This window comes from Muscardinus avellanarius (assembly GCF_963383645.1).
Source record: "Muscardinus avellanarius genome assembly, chromosome: 5".
NCBI lineage: Eukaryota > Metazoa > Chordata > Mammalia > Rodentia > Gliridae > Muscardinus > Muscardinus avellanarius.
The window spans coordinates 94418375-94438010 of NC_137790.1; the positions used below are offsets into that span (position 1 = coordinate 94418375).

Here is a 19636-nt window from a genome sequence, read left to right on the forward strand (position 1 = left end):
GTTTGATTACTTGAGGATCCTCCTTCCACTCTTAGAATCCAATTTGGTCCTTCCAGAACCCATTACTGGAGGGGTAGATTAGCATGTGGCCATGTTTGTTAGCACTTATCACATAATCTGATTCAAAAGAAAAAATGAGACTCATGGAACAAAGAATAAAATGGAGCTATATGGCAGCCAGCTACACGGGCTCTTTCACAGGCTATGGTGTTTAAATGGATAATTTGATGTTTTAAGCAAAAGCATGCAAAAGATACATACCAAATTTTTTGGGAACCCAGTCAAGACCAAAAGTGAACTTCTTTATCTGCACTACCAAGTATTCAGGGAATGAGGCAAAGCGGGATGTTCTGGGAAACACAAGGGGATTAAATCAATCAAACAAAAGGTAAAAGAATGGTTAATACAGTTCATGAAACAAAACAAGCCTAGTGTGAGGCACACCAGCAATTCCAGTGATCAGACCAAGAGCAGGAAAACACACCAACACTGTCACATAAGTGTGAACACACTAGCTCACTCCTGCTCACTTGTCGTGGCCACTCGGCAAGAAGAAGATGTTTAATATTGGAGAACGTTGTCCTTTGATAATGATTTAGGCCCATTTCCAAGTTATTACTTTTACTTTACTGTGATAGTTTATATATATATGAAAAGTTCTTTCCACCATTTGTTTTTCTAAAATCTTTGGTAGAATTTAGTTCTTGTTTGTAAGTGTTTACAGGTGTGCACGCCAGCATTTTGTGACTGTAGAGCCCACTCTCACCCCGCCTTCCACTCCCACCCAGCATCACCTTCTCACAGAAGAGTTCACAGGAGGAACATTACAGGAACTTTGGTTGAGGCTGACTATTGGAATGCCAGGGCCTTATTCAATATGACTAAACTTATATCTATGGCCATAGGATCCTAGGGGTGGCTGTTATGGGCCAATTACCTAAACTACCTAAATCTGAGCCTTTTTGTTGTTTTGTTTTGTTTTGTTTTGTTTTGCCGTATGGGGGATGGAACCCAAGGGCATTCTACCTCTAAGTGCCACCCACCCCTATTTCTTATTCTTTATTCTTTATTTTGAAACAGAGTTGCACTGAGTTGAAAAAGGCCTCACTAAGTAGCTGAGGCTGGCTTCGAACCTGTGCAATCCTCCTGTCTCAGCCTGCCAAATGCTGAGATTACAAGCGTGCATCAGTACGCCCGGCTGAGCCTTAAATTTTAAAGTCAATACATATATACAAGATCTTGAATTCTCCTCAAACTTTCAGAAAGGCCAAATTGCTTTGGCTTGGGTATGATGATTCTAGTACAATATTCAGTTTGTAAACCAAACTCAGGTCCCAGTTCCATCTCATTCACTCCACTGTTTTTTTTTGGGGGGGCGGGTGTGGTACTGAGGACTGAACCCAGAGTCCCACACGTGCTAGGCAAGCGCTCTACCGCTGAGCTCACATTCCTAGCCCAAGCTTGCTCCACATTTATCATCTAGAGTTTTTATTTATCTTCCTTTCTTGGCTTTATTGTGTTTTTATTTCTTTTTCATACTATAATTGGTGTGATGTAATTATACATCATAGTAAGATTCAAAGTGGCATGAACATACATGCACACAGCACTGGACTGTTCCCTCTGCATTCCACCTTGCTCTCTTACCCTATGCTAGTGAAACTGCGACTGGCACTTCCATATACGAAAATAACACTATTTAAACTGTTGCCTTCCTCAGTATTCCTTCCCCCCCCTCCCTTCTTCTTCCCACAACACCCTTCTACTTTTCTACTGATCTTGGTCCTCATTTATCTGAAATCCCTTTTGTTTCCTCCTTTCCCTCTAGGTTCCACACATGAGAAAAATCATATGACCCTTGACTTTTTGAGACTGGCTGATCTCACTTAGCAAAATATTCTCTAGTTCCACCCAGTTTCTTGCAAGTCAAATAATTTTTAATTTATTGGTGCACTTAATTGTACATAAATGCGGGATTGTCATTTCTATTTTATGTCAATATGGGTATGGTAGGTACAGGTTAAAAAAGATAATAAACTGTAAATAAGTAAATAAAAGATTCTAGAAACTCCCTCCCCAAGACTCCACTCTTCAAACCTGAGCAACTGCCCTCTGGAATACATCTTCCCAGATTTTTACAAAGCAAATGCAAATGCAATGCTGCCCTCTAGTGTAGAAGATAAACCCAAACACAGGAAAAGCATGACAAAAAGTAGAAAGAGGGATTTTAGACTTGGATATGCCCCTCAATTCACTCCAAATGTATAGTCTGTTGATAATCTATTAAAATTACTTAAAATGTCGACTGTTCACTAATTATAGTTAAGAAAAAATATCATAAAGACTTTTTATCATGAAAAATGTCCCTGAAATTAAAGTATCTATTGCATTTAAAATGTAGTAACTAGCCGGGCGTGGTGGCGCACGCTTGTAATCCCCGCGCTTGGGAGGCAGAGACAGGAGGATCGCGCAGGTTCAAAGCCAGCCGCGCGCGCTGGCTTAGGAGACCCTGTTTCCAAGTAAAAAAAATGTAAAAATAGGTATGGGAGTGTAGCCCGGAGGTAGAAGGGCTTCCAGGAACCCCAGTACCACCAAAAAAAAAAAAAAATAAAATAAAATAAAATAAAATAAAATGTAGTAACTAACGTGGTAGCAGGGTGGGATGAGGAGGGAAACACACCGAGAAATGTGTGCATATATGAATGTATCACTTTGAATCTCACTACAGTAAGTAATTATATGGCACCAATAAAATTCTAAAAAAAAAAAAAACCTGGCCACCAAAAGAAAAACAGTTCTACCCTTTTTACCAAGTATGTTAAATATGATAATTAGTTAACCACATTTAAATGATATAATCCAAGGCCAAAAAAAGAGAGAAAATATAAATATATTAAAAACAACTGAGCCAGGTATAGTGGCACACACCTGTAATCCCAGTACTTGGGAGGCTGAGACAGAAGGATCGCAGATTCAGAGCCAACCTCAGCAACTTACTGAGACCCTCTACAACTTAATGAGACCCTGTTTCAAAATAAAAAATAAAATAGGGCTGGGAGTATAACTCAGAGGTAGAATGCCTTTGGGTTCAACCCTGGGTACCTCCCCCCCAAAACTGCATCCTGTAGTTACTCTCTTCCAGGCACTGTGCAAAGCACTTCACTTGGTTTGGCTTGCCTAGTCCTCACTTTTCAGCTCTATAAAAAAGAACTCATTCTCCTGTTTGTAGGTAAGAAAGGCAGGGCATAAAAAGGCAAGGTCACATGCCAGTAAACTCAAGACTGAGGACTCAAAGGCCACTCAGCTCACCCACTGCCTGTGCTCTGGGACTCACAGCAGGCTTTCCTCTTCGTGAATGATAAAGAGTAAGTGGGACTCCCTCCTTCTCCATCCTTAACTGCAAGCTGTCCAGGGCAGGAATCCAGCCTTATTCAGCTCACTATATAGAATATTCTATTTGCTGGGTTAATGACATTACACTAATATAATAATAAACACTAATATTTCTCCCAGACACAGTCTGGTCAGCACAATTTAAGGGGAGAGTCTCTATATTTGGTCCATATTGACCCACAAGGTCCACCAAAATCCTTAAGACATTTTTTGCCTCTCTCTGTTCTTTCATGCTCTGGGTCTAACAAAAGAAAAGTTCAAGATCTCAAATTAACAACATATGGCCCAAGTTACAGCCTATGCGGCTGGAAATAAGTTAAAACAAAAAACTCTTAGGAACATACTCACTGATTTTCTCAAAAGTAGTATTTGAAACATGATAAAGCATAATACGGACTAAGAAAGGTATTATGGTTAGAAAGGTATTGTGGTTAGGAGTATTATGATTAGAAAGGTATTATGGTTATATGAAGAACTCATAAATTGGTACTTGGAGCTAATGTGATTGAGTCATTAAAATTTTAATCACAGAAGTAGATAAATTCATTGTAATGGGATGATCTGGGTGGTACTTAGTGGGCTGGTTGGGTGTGGCTGGAGGTGGGTCCCTGAGGATAAGGCCTTGGAATTATATAAAGAGTTCTTCCTTCCCTCCTTCCTCTCTTACTTTCAGCCTCTATGATGTAAGAGCACAGCCCGTGTGCTCTCCCTCAGTCTTCCCCTACTACTGTGCCCTGAGAGCTATGGTCCCCAGCCTCACATGGACTGAGCCTAAAACCATAAGAAAATATATCTTCTTTCCTCTAAGTTATGTGGTCAGACATTTAGATTATGGCTACAAGAATGCTGATAGATATGATAAATGATACCAGGAGTAGGGTTGCTGCTACGTCTAAGTCTGACTATGTAGACTGTGACTCTTTGGAACTGTTATGTGAAAGGAAAGAGGAAGGGCTAGAATGTGGCTGGAAAGACAGATGATAAGGGATTGTGCTGAGGGGACTATGAAGGGCAAAGATGACTCCATAGAGAAATTGAGTAGAGACCACGTGTGTTAAACTTTGGCAAAGAACTTATTCGCATTTTGCCCATGTCATGAAACTCTGTATGAGGCCAAATTTAAAGACTATGGGATGATTAAATTAACAGAGGAAATCTTTAAACAGCAAATTACTCAAACTGCATTATGGATATTGATGTCTGTGTTCGGCAAGTTGTACACCAAATTTTGGGAACAAAAAATAAAGCAGAGAAACGCTTACGATTTGCAGTTTGGGCCAGGCGTGGTGGCACACGCTTGTAATCCCCGCGCTTGGAAGGCTGAGACAGGAGGATCACACAGGATTGAAACCAGCCTCAGCTACTTAGTGAGGTTCTCAGCAACTTAGTGAGACCCTGTTTCAAAATAAAATATAAAATAGGTCAGGGGTGTAGCCCACAGTTAGAGGCCCCTGGGTTCCATCCCCAGGACCACACACAAAAAAAAGATTTGCAGTTTGGGCAGAAAGGCATGTATAAAGCCCTGAGAGATGATGTCATGGAAGAAAGGAAGATGGCAGAAAGGAAGAAGGAGACAATGGCCATGATGTAGGCGGGGCCAGCAATGGCCATGATGGAGGCAGCGGATGGAGTTGGGACCAGAGGCGCCCAGATGGCCTTCAGATGGCTTGGGGACAAAGGCAGTCCAGATGGATGTGGGCCACTGGCAGGTTGGATGGAGCAGACCCAGCAGCTGTGATTAAAGAGGGTGTGACTACTTTTTCTGTTGTTCTGTTGGCAGTCCATTTTGGAACACACATAATGTTGGCTTTGCTAGAAAAAGTGGGCCATGGAGGCTTCACCAGATTTTTTTTTTTTTTTTTTTTTTTTTTTTTTTTTTTTTTGCAGTACTGGGGATGGAACCCAGGGGCATTCTACCTCCAAGCTACACCCCAACCCTATTTTTTATTTTTTATTTTGAAACCAGGTCTCACTGAGTTGCAAAGGACCTCACTAAGTAGCTGAGGCTGTCCTTGAACCGTGATCCTCAGGTCTCAGCCTCCCAAATGCTGGATTACAAGTGTGCGCCACCACACCCGGCTTCCGCCAGATTTCAAAGGAAGGCCTGGGAAGCCAGGCAACATGTTGCATGGCCAGAATCCCTGCAAGCAGGCCCAAATCCCAAATGGGGCACTTTCTTTAGTTTTTATTTTTTAATTGTTTTTGCAGAACTAGGAATTGAACCCAGGGGCATTCTACCTCTGAGCTACACCTCCACCCCTATTTTTTATTCTTTATTTTGAAACAAGGTCTCACTAAGCTGATGAAGCTATCTTTGAACCTGTGATCCTCCTGCCTCAGCCTCCCAAATACTGGGATTTCAAGCATGTGCAACCATGCCCAGCCAAAATTAGGCACTTTTAATGGCCCTATTCCTCCCTTTGAGAATGCAAATGTTTACTTCTTGCCTTTGTATATTGGATGCATCAAACTTGCTTTTTATTTTACTCTTCATTGTCTTTTACAGTGGCAGATAAGAGTTCATCTTGAGTCTCAGGAGACTTTGGACTTTGGGGCTTTGCAGCAATGCTGAAACTGTTAAGACTGTGGGAACTCTTGGAAAAAACTAAATACATTTTGCATTCTGAGTTGGGCATGAGCTCTTCAGGGGCCAGGGTGTGATGTTATGGTTAGATACAGACTGGTCCCTTGAAGAGCTCATCAGTTGGTATTTGAAGTTGATGTGACTGAGTCTTGAGGGTTATAATCTGAGAAGTGGATGAATCCATTGTGATGGGTTGGTCTGGGTGGTACTTAGTGGGCTGGCTGGGTGTGGCTTGAGGTGGGCCCCTGGGGGTGGGGCCTTGGGGATTATATAAAGAGTTCTTCCTCCCCTGCTTCCTTTCTAACTTTCAGCCTCCATGATGTAAGAGCACAACCCGTGTGCTCTCCCTCAGCCTCCCACCACCACCATGGTCCCCAGCCTCACATGGACTGAGCCTAAAACTGTAAGAAAATCTTCTTTCCTCTAAGTTATGTGGTCAGACATTTAAATTATGACTACAAGAATGCTGGTAGATACAGAGGGCTACATAAGGGTTAAGAATAAGCAACTGCACTAAGAAAATTGGCATCCTTATGTGACACAGGGATTAAGAGTTGAATCTCTGAACTCAATCAGATTTGAACCAAGCCCAAGTCTCCCACTAGCCAATTACTCCTCCTTTTATTTCCTGATCTGTAAAATGGAAGAATAATGGTACCTACCACACACTACCAAGAGGACTGAATATGATAATTGATAATTATTTTATTACCTTTAACATTGTTTTCTTTCCCACAAGGACCATCTTTTCAATTACTAAAAACTGTGATAGGCTTTGTATGAATTATTTTCATCTATATACAAAGCATATAGAAGGGTATATGTATATGTAGAGAATAAGGAAAAAACACACAATTAATATATACTTTTTATTTTTTTATACTGGGGATGGCACCCAGGGGCCTTCTACATTTGGCTACATTCCCCCAGCCCTATTTTTATTTATTTATTTCTCATTTTAAAACAGGGTCTCACTAAGTAAATGAGAGTCTTGAACAGGCAATCCTGCTGTCTTAGTCTCCCAAGTACTGGAATTTCAGGCATTCGCCACCATGCCCAGCTTAATATCTACTTTTTTTTTTTCCTTCGGTACTGGGGATGGAACCCAGGGGCATTCTACCTCTGAGGTACACCCGCAGCCCTATTTTTCATTCTTTATTTGGAAACAGGGTCTCACTGAGTTGCAAGGAGCCTCACTAAGTAGTTGAGGCTGTCCACAAACTGCAATTCTCCTGTCTCTACTTTTGAAGGTACAAAAAGCAGGAGATCACTGGGCATGGTGGCACATACTACTTTTGAAGGTACAAAAAGCAGGAGATCACTGGGCATGGTGGCACATACTTCTAATTCCCATACTTGGGAGGCTGTGACAGGAGGATCACAGGTTCATAACCAGCCTCAGCTGCTTAGTGAGGCCCTCCTCAACTTAGTGAGACCCTGTTTCAAAATAAAAAATAAAAATAGGGCTGGGGGTGTAGCTTGGAGGTAGAATGCCTCTGGGTTCAACCCCCAGTACTGAAAAAAAAAAAAATGCAGGAACTCTTCAAAGATTTTAGACAGTCTGCACTGCTAAATATTTTGTAGCATTTTTTAGGAGAAATTCAGGTCAGCAAGCACATTCTTCCACTACAGATGAAGGGACCCTGGGCAGTAACTTTGCCCAGGACAGAAGATAATCCAGGAAGAAGACACAGGAAAATAGTGGCTGAGGGCTCGGGAAGTCTGTGGAACGCTAATGACTTCCTGGCTCCATTTTTTTTTTTTTTCTGGTCTGGGGATGGAACCCAGGGGGCATTCAACGTCCGAGCTACCCCTGCCCTATTTTTTATTCTTTATTTTGAAACCAGGTCTCACTGAGTTGCAAAAGGCCTCACTAAGTAGCTGAGTCTGTCCGCGAACCGCGATCCTCCAGTCTCAGCTTCCCAAATGCTGGGATTATAAGTGTGCGCCACCACGCCCAGCTTCCTGGCTCCATTTTAAAGAAGGGCCTTTTCCAAATGTTGAGAAGGTCCTTTCCTGGCAGGCCCAGAGAGCAAGCCACACTGGACATACTAAAATACCATGCCACTATTCTGAAGTGAAGGAAGGGTGGCCTGGGCCAGCTGGGAAATGAAGACCACTGCACTCTACAGCTTACACCAGGCGCTGGGAGCTTTCTAGGCTTCTTCCCACCTCCCATACAGAATCAGAATAAAAACACAAAGAGAAACAATGTTTTGGGAATCTTCAACCCACTGTCAATGATAACAGAAACTTCTTCCACCACTAACACAGTACGTAGTTTTCCAACTGCCCAAAGATGTCTCCAAGTCACAATGAAATATACTTCTCACATTTGACATGCCGACTCATTAAATGCCATCCAGAAGGACACAGCAAACACACGTGCACACACATAAAACCCACATACGACAAGTGAACAGACCGGGGGTGAAAACTACTCAAGGGTGGGTAGCAGACAACTGCATGTACTACTCTTCATCCTCATTTGAATATGGAGCCAAGGAAAAAGGCTTTTGTTTCAGTTTTTGAAAGAAAATGTTTTCCTTTCCCATTTTTAACATATGAAGCCTCTAATCTGAAATAAACTAGAATCCTAAGAAATGGGTTCTGCAGAGAATAAACTATGCAAACTTGGCTGCTATTTAAGGTATGTTTACAGCCCGCAGAGCCAGCATGGTGGTGCACACCTGTAATCCCAATACTTGGGAGGCTGAGACAGGAGGATCACAGGTTCGTGGCAAGCCTCAGCCAACGTAGCAAGCCCCTCAGCAACTCAGCGAGACCCTGTTTCAAAGTAAATAATAAAAAAGGCTTGGGGTGTAGCTCAGAGGTAGAATGCCCATTGGTTCAATCTCCAGGACCAAAAAGAAAGAAACGAAAAAGAAAAAACAGCAGTAGGTCTCCATCCTTCACTCCCCTTTGCATCAGCTGAGAGTTCAATTTTAGCCTCAAAGAAAGAGTCAAAGAATACTTAAAAATAGCAAAACTCCCAGAGCCAAACTTCCAGACCTCCTCCTACTTTGTGCTACTATATATACTCTTTCTCCAGTTAAATGCAGTGATATGAAGTATGTGTGTCTGTACTTGATTTGCTACTGTAATTGATTTGCTACTGACTGTAGCAAATCAGTTAAGGTACAATTGTACATATCTGACAACCACCCTCACCGTGTTGTGAACACAGGACATCTTGAGACCAAGTCCTGACAACTCCCTTGAACGATGCGCAGGAGCCTGTACACCCACTCTGAGAGGTCTGAGATGCCTGTCAGTCAACTGAGTTCTGAGCCAGTCTTCATTACAGAAGTAAAGGTAACACGATGCAGTTTAAATACTGAAGCCTGACAAAAGTGGTTTTGTAATTTCTTCATTAATAAGTATTCTTGCCATTTGGAGATATGGGTTTGTTTGTTTTGCAGTGAAGAAGAGGAGTGAAAGGAGGAAATGACTCCTAATAGAGGATAAACCATAATCTTGCATTTATAAGATAGCCCCTCTCTAGCACAAAGTATAAAGTTTAAGCCTATGTTATCGGACAGGTCGCATAGATCTTACCCCCACACACACATATACATAAACAAGCATGCATACACTCATAGAATGTGGACATTCATAGAATGTTCCCTCCCCCAACCCTCCCCTGCTCTCCAGAACCCTCCTCACCCCACTACATCTCACACACTCACTTCACGCCCGCAGACTTTGCTTGTAGAGCGCTGCTCCAGAAATCATCAACGTTTTCTGGTTCAGAAAAGGCCTGCAGGCAGGCGCTGAACGGCACCTTGGCCCGCACCAGCTCAGGAAGGGGTCTTCGGTTTGCTTCCGCTTCCCTTCTAGTTAATTCATAGGCGATCAGTTCATCTGCGTAATAGAGCAAATAAGTGACCTTGCAACCAGTTCTGTTCTTCTAGAAATGAAAAGCACCCTCTCGGGAGAATCTTCCCTGAAGGCTTCCAGGCTGGGTCAGGGCTGCCCTCTCCTTTCTCAGATCCAGATGCACCTGCTGAAAGGCTGCTCTCTGGCATCTCTGGAGTAGCACAGGCTGACAGGCTGCATGGAGCCATCTGCTTACTTTTTTTTTCTTTGCTGTTCCTTTTTGACAGGAAGAAACTGTGAGCTTGGTTCAGACCATGCATGTAATATAAACAGTACATGAACCTGAGGTTTTTTTTTTTCTTCATTTTTTGAAGAGGTACTAGGGATTGAACCCAGTGGCTTCCTACCTCCTACCTACATCTCTAGTCCATTTTATTTATTATTTATTTATTTATTTATTTTTGAAATAGGGTCTCACTAAGTTGCTGAGGGTCTTGCTAATTCGCTGAGGCTGGCCTCAAATCTCAACCTCCCAAGTACTGGGATTACAGGTGTATACCACTGCACCTGACTTGAACCTGGGGTTTCATTTGTTCAGAGTTTGTCAGGCCTGGAATTACCCATACACCACCCTCCAAACTCAGAACCTTCAAATGCTGAAAGATGTAGGGCTTACCTCCTCCCAGGCCCTTCACCACCCTAAACCCCAAGTTCAAAAACAGTCTATCACTGACAAAGCTGGACTTAAGACTCTGGTCAGCACCCTTCTCAATGAGGCCAGAGAGGGATGTCAAACTGTATCAAGAAGCCAGGCATGGGAGTACTCCCAGTACTTGGGAGGCTGAGACAGAAGGATCACAGGTTCGAGGACAGCCTCAGCAAGTAGTAAGACTCTCATCAACCTAGTGAGACCCTGTTTTCATATAAGATATAAAAACAGTTCAATCCCCAGAACAACAAAATTGTATCAAGAGATCAAATTTTACCAATGATCTCGCACATACACAAAGTGTAATAAAAATATTCTTGTTAACTGTAAGCTGTCCTAAAATAAAATAACCAAGAGCGGTGGAGAAACAGATAAAAACAAAAGGAACTACCACCAAGCTGCTGACAGTGCCCAGACCTAGTGTTATAAACTTTCTGGCCCGGTTCCACCAGCAACTATGATTATCAGTCATGGGTTCCACAGTGGCACGGGGTCACAGAAGAGGAGGAATATGGGCTGCGATTATCCACCATCGCACAGCCTGCGGCACAACAGCAATGATTCTCGTTGAGGTCACCAGCTACTCAAATGCCAGAGCGCCCTGGCTGGAAGGCCTCTCAGTTCATCCCTACCCACATGATCAAATACTATGGGCAAAAGAAGCAAGTGTGTCATGAAGCTCCGAGAGTCAGCAGATCTGTGCCCGAAAATTGGTCAAACTTTTTTTTTTTTCCTTTAGAACTGGGAATTGAACTCAGGGGCATTCTATTTCCAAGTTGTTTTTTATTCTTTATTTTGAAACAGGGTCTCACTAAGTTGCTGAGTGCCTGAGTAGCTGAAGCTGGTAACAAACCCACGATCCTCCTATCTCAGCCTTCCAAGTACTAGAATTATAAGTGTGTGCTACCACACCCAGCTAAACTACATCTATTTTATTTTATTTATTTATTTATTTATTTATTTATTTATTTATTTATTTATTTTGGTGGTACTGGGGTTCCTGGAAGCCCTTCTACCTCCGGGCTACACTCTCAGACCTATTATATATATATAGAGAGAGACAGGGTCTCTTAAGCCAGCGCGGCTGGCTTCGAACCTGTGCGATCCTCCTGTCTCCGCCTTCCAAGCATAGGGATTAAAAGCATGCGCCACCATGGCCGGCGCAAAACTACATCTATTTTAAGTGGCCTTTCTGGCCAGTTCTTTCCTCTTACCAAAAAAATGACAACAAAATCATTCCTGATACTTGTTGTTGTTGTTGTTGTTGTTGTTGTTGTTTTGCAATACTTAAGATTGAACCCAGGGGCATTCTGCCTCTAAGCTACACCCCCAGCCCGATTTTTATTCTTTATTTTGAAACAAGGTCTCAGTAAATTGCAGAGGGGTTCACCATGTAGCTGAGGCTAGCCATGACCCTGTGGTCTTCCTGTCTCAGCCTCCCAAGTACTGGGATTACAAGTATGAACCACCACACCCAGCTGATATATCAATTTTTAAATACATTTATACACATATGTGTTTCCTAAATCACTTTGAAAACGCATTCTCTAGTCCACAATTAGTTTATCATATAACTCTTGCTAAATACAGTAGTAGACAGCCCAAGATATTAAGAAGGAAGTGTCTCTCAGAAAAGATACAAAAAAAAAAAATGATACAGTTGAGCTCTACAGGTTATACAATCCACATGCTAATTAATCTTTGTGTGTTGGGGGGAGTACTGGGGATTAAACCCAAGACTTTGCACATGCTAGGCTAAACTATATCCCCAGGCACAACCAATGTATGACGCACTTATACCTATGATGCTAACATTTTGTCCCTAACAATCAATTTCCAGAAACAAAATTACAAATATCCTTCTAAAAGGAAATAGTTACCCCCCACAAATTATAAGCAGTAACTTCAAAATCACAGGACTGTGAAAGTGATTAGAATATAAATGAAGTCATTTTTTTTCAAATGCTAACAACAAAAATAAGTAAGGTCATGAAGCTGAGAGGTTAAGGAGGTATCTAATGCTTATGCCTGATAATAAGAACTATCACAAAAGTGTCATGACCACAACATTCCACAAAGGCCATGATGACCTTGCACAGGAAATAATTCTGTAAGGATGTCATCCAGTAACTGTCTGTTATCCTTGTACTAGTGCCATCCAGAGTAATGTTCCTTGAACACCCTTGTAATTAATTCTGTGGCCAAGGATTACTGAATCGAAATAATTTATGTAGTTCTTCGTGTTTTGCCTTTAGAAGATGCTCCTTGCCTCAGTCTCTTCAAATACATAGCTTATTACAGCATTCATATCCCCTCTGCAATGCCACTCCCAAACTAACTTATTAGCCTTTGGGGAATCACTCTCTGTTATTTAGGCTGACCGAACTAAGCAGGACATGTAAGTCAGCAGAGTTGGGCAAGAGAAAGCAATGAACCCTAATTCCAAAAAGGAAATACACCATATACTCCACCACCTTATTTCTGCCTTAGATAATGGATGAGAATTTAAAAACCGAGCAAAAGCTGTATAATCTTAGAGAAGATGAAAGTAATTTCATTTTAAAATCATCAAAATAATCACTTCTTAATTAAAATAAATTGACCCCACACACCACCAAAAAGGAAAAAAATAAAAGAGGAAAAGGTCATTCGAGGTGTTGAATTCTTTACAGAAATGACCAGTTACAACAGATGAGCAATCTGGCAGCTTTTGCCTCTTAAGATATTAATTCTACAAAGTACCATTCATCTGTTCTGCCTGGGAATAACTCGATTAGACTGATGGAAGAAGGAGAAGGAACCCTCTTCTAATAACCTGTCAGGGCTGTCCCATCTCTGCATTCCTCTCCCCTCCAAAGTCTTGGGATTCTTCTCCTGGGCCTTACTCCTACAGAGTGCCTGGCCATAATTCATCTCCCAAGAAAGTTGCCTTGAATCGGCTGGGTTATCTAGAGATCTCTGCTTAAATGTCTAACATCAAAAAATGTAACTCTAACCAGACTTGGTGGTGCACACCTGTAATTTCAGTACTTGGGAGACCGAAACAGGAGGATCAAAGGTTTAAGATAAGCCTCAGCAACTTAGCAAGACTTTCAACAACCAAGTGAGACCTTGTTTTAAAACAAAAAATGGAACAGAGCTGGAGATATAGCTCAGAGATAGAAAACCCTTAAATTTATTCCCCAGTACCACCAAGAAAAAAAAAAAGCAAGCAATTCTGATCATAGAATTATCCCACTCAAACATACACACAGCTAGTTTCCCGCTGGAACTGTTACCCTTGTTGGTTGCCGCCTCCATAGCCACAGGTAACTGCATCAGGTAATCCACCCTCTCCGTGTAGCGGACTTTCCGGGTCTGACAGCACTGAATACGTTCTTCCACCAGAAACCGGAAAACATCACTTGGGTTTTCAGAGCCAATGCGATTCCTCTGAAGTTTGGATTATATAGGGTTAGTATATTTAAGAATTAAGTCATGAATAATACTTAGCATAACATCAACTATAAATCTGGCATGAAGATCTGACTTCAGTAAACATTTTCTCTGCTCATGACATTTCACCAGAGGACATTAACAGCCAAGTGCTGGAATTTATCTCAAGTCCAAAAGCAGGGGGCTGGTTAAGTAAATTCTAGTTCATCTGTGAAGTGCTATTATGCATCCACTAAGAGTCATGGCAGAAGGGCTAACCTGAATAGAATGAGAACAAGAAGGGGAAGGGGCCAAATGAAAGACAAAGGGGAAAATGAGGGTTTGTCCTGGAAAAACTAAAGCAAGTACAATATTAACTTGTATAATATAAGCAGTAAAAATGCATTCATGTAAATTATATACAAATTAAAAAGAAATCATGTTGTATTAGAATATGCAGTGTTGTGGCAACATATTCACAACAGGCTAAGAGAAAATGCTGTGTACAAGACACCTTGCAGGGAGTTCACACGAGACCTGGGAAGTGCCTGGTGAACACCGAGAGTTTGTACAAACTGCTCTTATGAGGAGTTTTGTTTTTCTCCTTTGAGTTTTCTACCTTTTCCACAAAGAACACTGTGTAATTAGAAAAAGTAATGAAAAAAGAGTCATTTTTAAGAAGAGAAAATGTCTTTACTCAGAATTTTTTGGTGGCTTTTATTTTTTATTTTTTGGTGGTACTGGGGTTCCTGGAAGCCCTTCTACCTCCGGGCTACACTCCCAGACCTATTTTATACTTTTTTTTATTTGGAAACAGGGTCTCTTAAGCCAGTGAGGCTGGCTCCAAACCAGCGCGATACTCCTGACTCCACCTCCCAAGCATGGGGATTATAAGCGTGTGCCACCATGCCCGGCTTGGTGGCTTTTAAAAACTACAGCATTTAGGCCAGGCGTGGTGGTGCACGCTTGTAATCCCCGCATTTGGGAGGCTGAGACAGGAGGATCGCGCAGGTTCGAAGCCAGCCTCAGCTACTTAGTGAGGCTCTCGGCAACTTAGTGAGACCCTGTTTCCAAATAAAATATAAAAATGGGTCTGAGAGTATAGCCCAGAGGTAGAAAGCCTCTGGGTTCCACCTCCAGTACCACCAAAAAATAAAAAATAAAATAAATAAAAACTACAGCATTTGATGTGATTTGATTCTTTGGGGAGCAAAATACCACTCAGGGCTTTCCGGGGATTTTGTTCAGAGCCCAAAACACCGGGTAAATGAACTGACACTCCTACAACATGCCCAACAAGAAGCACACAGATCCACCTGCATGTGGAACCAGGGCAGGAGGACACGCAGCAAGCAGATGGGGCACAGAACACGGAGAGGCACGAGCGTGAGGCCAAGGTGAGGCAGCGTCCTGGCCCAGCCAGCCTGGATGGCACTGAGGGCCCAGCGCACAGCCCCTCTGAGTTTTTGAAGACTTACCTCTACCAGATTCACCAAGTGCAAGAAGAACTCCTGGGCATCCTGCTGTCTGTTGGAGGAGAACTCCGGGTGGCTCTTGCTGACGAAGGCTTTGAACATGCGTGGAGAAATGCCATTCTGTTGAGTCTAAAGTAGAATGAGAAAATCAACTTTCAAACTTTCATATACACTGACAGCCCTCAGCGGCAGGCAGAGCAGGGCACACTATAAAACCCTCTTTCTCAGATGAAAACACCGAAGCCCAGAAAAGATAAGTAAGGAAACAGCTAACATTCATGGGTTGTTTATTCTGTTCCTGGCTGGCACTGCAACCTCGTGAGAACAGGATGGACTCAAAACCAAGGCCAGAGGGTGATAAGTACCCCACTTGGAAAGACAGGCACAGAACAGGCCACCCAGAACTGGTCCCTCTTACCCCATTCAAAGCCGGACCAAGACACCTTAAGGAGGATGGGCCTTAAGTTAAAGGAGAGGCGCACTCTGCAGCACCGCTTCTTGGATCCCTCAGAGCACAAAAGACAACCCTTGGAAAGATTAAGGTGCTCACAAGAAAGGAAAATGGCAGCCAGGCACAGAGGCCCACCCTGTAATCTCAGTACTTGAGAGGCTGAGACAAGCGCATTGCAGATTTGAAGCCAGCCTCAGCAACCTAGACCCTGTTTCAAAAGAAAAAACAGAAAAGGTTGAGGGTATCACTCAGAGGTAGAATGTCCCTGGCTTCAATTTCTAGTGAACCAAAAAAAGAAGAAGAAGAAGAAGAAGGAGGAGGAGGAGGAGGAGGAGGAGGAGGAGGAGGAGGAGGAGGAGGAGGAGGAAGAGGAAGAGGAGGAAGAGGAGGAGGAGGAGAAGGAAGAGGAGGAGGAGGAGGAGGAGGAGGAGGAGGAGGAGGAGGAGGAGAAGGAGAAGGAGGAGGACGAGGAGGAGGAGGAGAAAAAAGAAAAAGAAAATGGCATTGCATGGCCCTGTGAACCCGTACAGAGATTACTTGTGCTATTGAGCCCACCCTGCATGATTTCTGGAGCAGCACACAAGGAGCTCCCAGGAGCTTCTGGGGCTTGCCCTCACCTAGAGAAGCAGCCAACTGCCTGCAGCTGCCACAAAAGCAGTGTGGGATACTGGAGCAGCCAGCAGGGACAACTCTGGCAGGACAAGGATGCTGAATTTACCCAGGGGCTAAGAGAGTAGCTCCAAAGGCATCCAGTCCCCATCTGCAAAAGTCCTAGCAGAAAGGACCTTGGCTGTCTGCCAGCCAACCAAAAAGGCTCAGGGCAGGAAGGACCCGGCGTGGAAGGCTGCAGGAGTCAGCAGGGCAAGACATCAGAGAAAGGTCCTTATAAGATCCCTGAGGTGGTGCAAGGGAAATGGGGATGAGGAGGCAGAAATGTAGTTGGAATCAGTGGATGATGAAAAAGCTCCTTTATTAATCTCTCTATGGCTAAAAAGCAACTCACATACAGCATCTCTCCAATGCTCATCTTCTACGCAATTGTTTCTAGGTCAGATCCAATGGCTATTCGAGTCATACTCACTGACCATGTATTTTGTGTAGAGTACTACTGGGGATTCTGCCCTTTGGAAGTTTAAACATATATATGAGAGACATATGCATGTATCTACAGTAAATATTAAAGAATACTACTAAGGATCTGAAACAGTGTTAATATCCCTTAGAGAAAACTACCCTGAGATTCCATCTAACCCCAGTCAGAGTGGCAAGCATAAAGAAATCAAACAACAAAAAATGATGGCGAGGATGTGGGGAAAGAAGAACTCTTTTACAATGTTGGTGGGAGTGCAAACTAGTTCAGCCACTATGGAGATCTGTGTGGAGACTCCTAAGAAAGGTGGGAATAGATCCACCATATGATCCAGCTCTACCACTCCTGGGTATTTTTCCAAAAGGGTTGAATTCAGAGAACTATAGCAACATATGCATACCTATGTTCATAGCAGCACAATTTGTAAAAGCCAAAATATGGAACCAACCCAGGTATCCATCAACAGACGAATGGATTGCAAAACTCTGGGAAATACACACAATGGAATTCTACTCAGCCATTAAAAAAGAACAAAATCATATCATTTGCAAGAAGATGGAAAGTCCTGGAGAGCATTATGTTAAGTGAGATCAGCCAAACACAGAAGGAGAAGGTACATATGTTCCCTCTAATATGCCCAAACTAGGGAACATAGAGGATACCAGTGGTACTCCAGGTAATGGAGGGGAAATAACAGCAAAGTTTGAATAGAAAGATAGGAGAGGAGGAAGGCTGATCTTGATTAATGAGGGTCTACATCCGAATATGTATAAAATTATGACTATGGCATGGTTAACCTGGACAACCATTGGTGGGAGGGGGGAAGGGAAAACAGGGGACGGGGGGAGAGGGCACTAAGTATAATTTAAATGTATACCACTTATGTTCAATAAAGAAAAAATTTTTTAAAAAATAAAATAAAAAATAAAAAGAATTCCCCCAAAGTGCCAGTGTTTAGATATCTGAGGACTTAGAACCTATACATAAATTATAAGCTTACATACTTAAACATGGATTCAGATGTGCTTCCAGTGCTAGATGAAGACCAATTTACCTCCAACCTAATTAATTTTACTACCTGTACATACACTTCCTGAAAACTACATAAAAGTTTTAACTTTTATTACTACAATTCTAATGTTTAGCTACATAGTATCAGCTGATACAAACAAACAGTAATAATGCTGTAATGTGGTTAACACTGTTCTTGGTGCATAGAAAAATACTTAGGAAGTACCAAGGTCTAGGCAGTTAGTTTTGTTTGTTGGTTTTATTGGGTTTGTGTGTGTGTGTGTGTGTGTGTGTGTGTGTACATGTGTATTAGTACTGGGGACTGAACCCAGGAACATTCACCCTCCAACCTCCAACCTCAACCCCTTTTATGATCTATTTTTAAACAGGGTCTTGCTAAGTTGCTGAGGCTGGCCTGGAACCTGTGATCTTACTGTCTTAGCCTCCCAAGTACTGGAATTACAGGTAAGTACCACCATGCCTGGCCAGGCACAGTTCTGAACACTTTATATCTGTATTTTGCTTCACTCACCCAACTCCATGAGATAATGATGATTATTATCTCTACTGGACAGAGGGAGAGGCATGGGGGGGTATTAATATATAGATCCAGGTAACATAGATTTTTTAAAAAGTCCCTCTCTCTCTAGTCCTAATGCTGTTTTGAAACACCTGTGCCTCCATCTCATCACTGCTTCCATCCTCCTGGCTACCAAAAAGAGAAGACTACGTCTTGAGCAAACCTTCCTCAACCCCACATACCTCCAGAGCCAACATCCCAGGCCAGGCCTGCAACTGTTTCTCTACTCCAATCAGTTTGAAAGCAGCACTTGGAATAAAGCTATTTGCACATTTGTCCTTTCTGTTTACACTTTCACATGAGCATGCATTCGCCACCTGCTGCTGAAGGCATTATTTCTTACAAGCTGTGACTGGAGTTTGGTGAGGCTGCTAGTCTCAAACACAGACAAGAGGAAGCAGCTGCTTTGGGAAATTCAACAACTCAGTAAACTCTGAAGTCTGACCCTTGCTCCATGCCAGCATGTGGTGGGACAACTGGGAGAAGAAATCTCAGTAGAGACCATGATGACAAAGACCAGGCACTTGGCCCCGCACTTGGACTGCGACCCAGTTTCATTCATCCCCCTCCTATGTATCTTCCCTCAATGCTCATTCTATTTTGTCAGTCTTCCTCCACTGACCTTTCTTAATCCTTGGTTCAACAGTCAAGCTATTGCCTAAGAACTGTTGATCACCCTGAAGTTATTTGAAGAGCTGCCTAACCAGAGAGATGCCATCTCTCGCTTTCTTTGTTATACTACAGACCAGCTCCTGGAGGTCAGAGCTGGGTTTGAACATTTGAGCTCAAACTCGGCTGCTACGTGCTTAATACCTTGTTCATCAGGTGGCTGCAGCTGCCTACACCTGAGCCCCAATCCCTCTGTATCTCAGATCTCTGAGGGGAGGTCCTAAACCTCCCTGTGCTCAATTACTACTATGTTCAATTCACATGTAGATACTAAATTAGGGCTCCAGAAATGGTGAGCCCTAATCTAGCCATATCTCCAGAATCTAATCACCAGCTGATAAGAAACAGGTACAGCAGTGCCTCAAGAGAACAATCTTTAGAGAAATCTTAGGGCAAATGACCCAGCTCCTTCAACAAATCAAGAGCTCATAAAAAGAATAG

At 42.7% G+C, this 19636-nt stretch overlaps 1 protein-coding gene across 1 annotated transcript in view; it reads right to left on the bottom strand.

Annotated features, from left to right (window-relative positions):
* USP13 (ubiquitin specific peptidase 13) overlaps positions 1-19636 on the bottom strand; it is a gene marked incomplete at both ends in the record, with an annotated part of 120219 nt that overhangs the window by 27316 nt on the left and 73267 nt on the right. Inside the window, 4 exons of the mRNA XM_080696312.1 lie at positions 262-350; positions 9667-9841; positions 13784-13937; positions 15398-15523. Of these exons, the coding sequence (XP_080552438.1) occupies positions 262-350; positions 9667-9841; positions 13784-13937; positions 15398-15523 (544 nt within the window). The remainder of the gene's footprint in view (positions 1-261; positions 351-9666; positions 9842-13783; positions 13938-15397; positions 15524-19636) is intronic.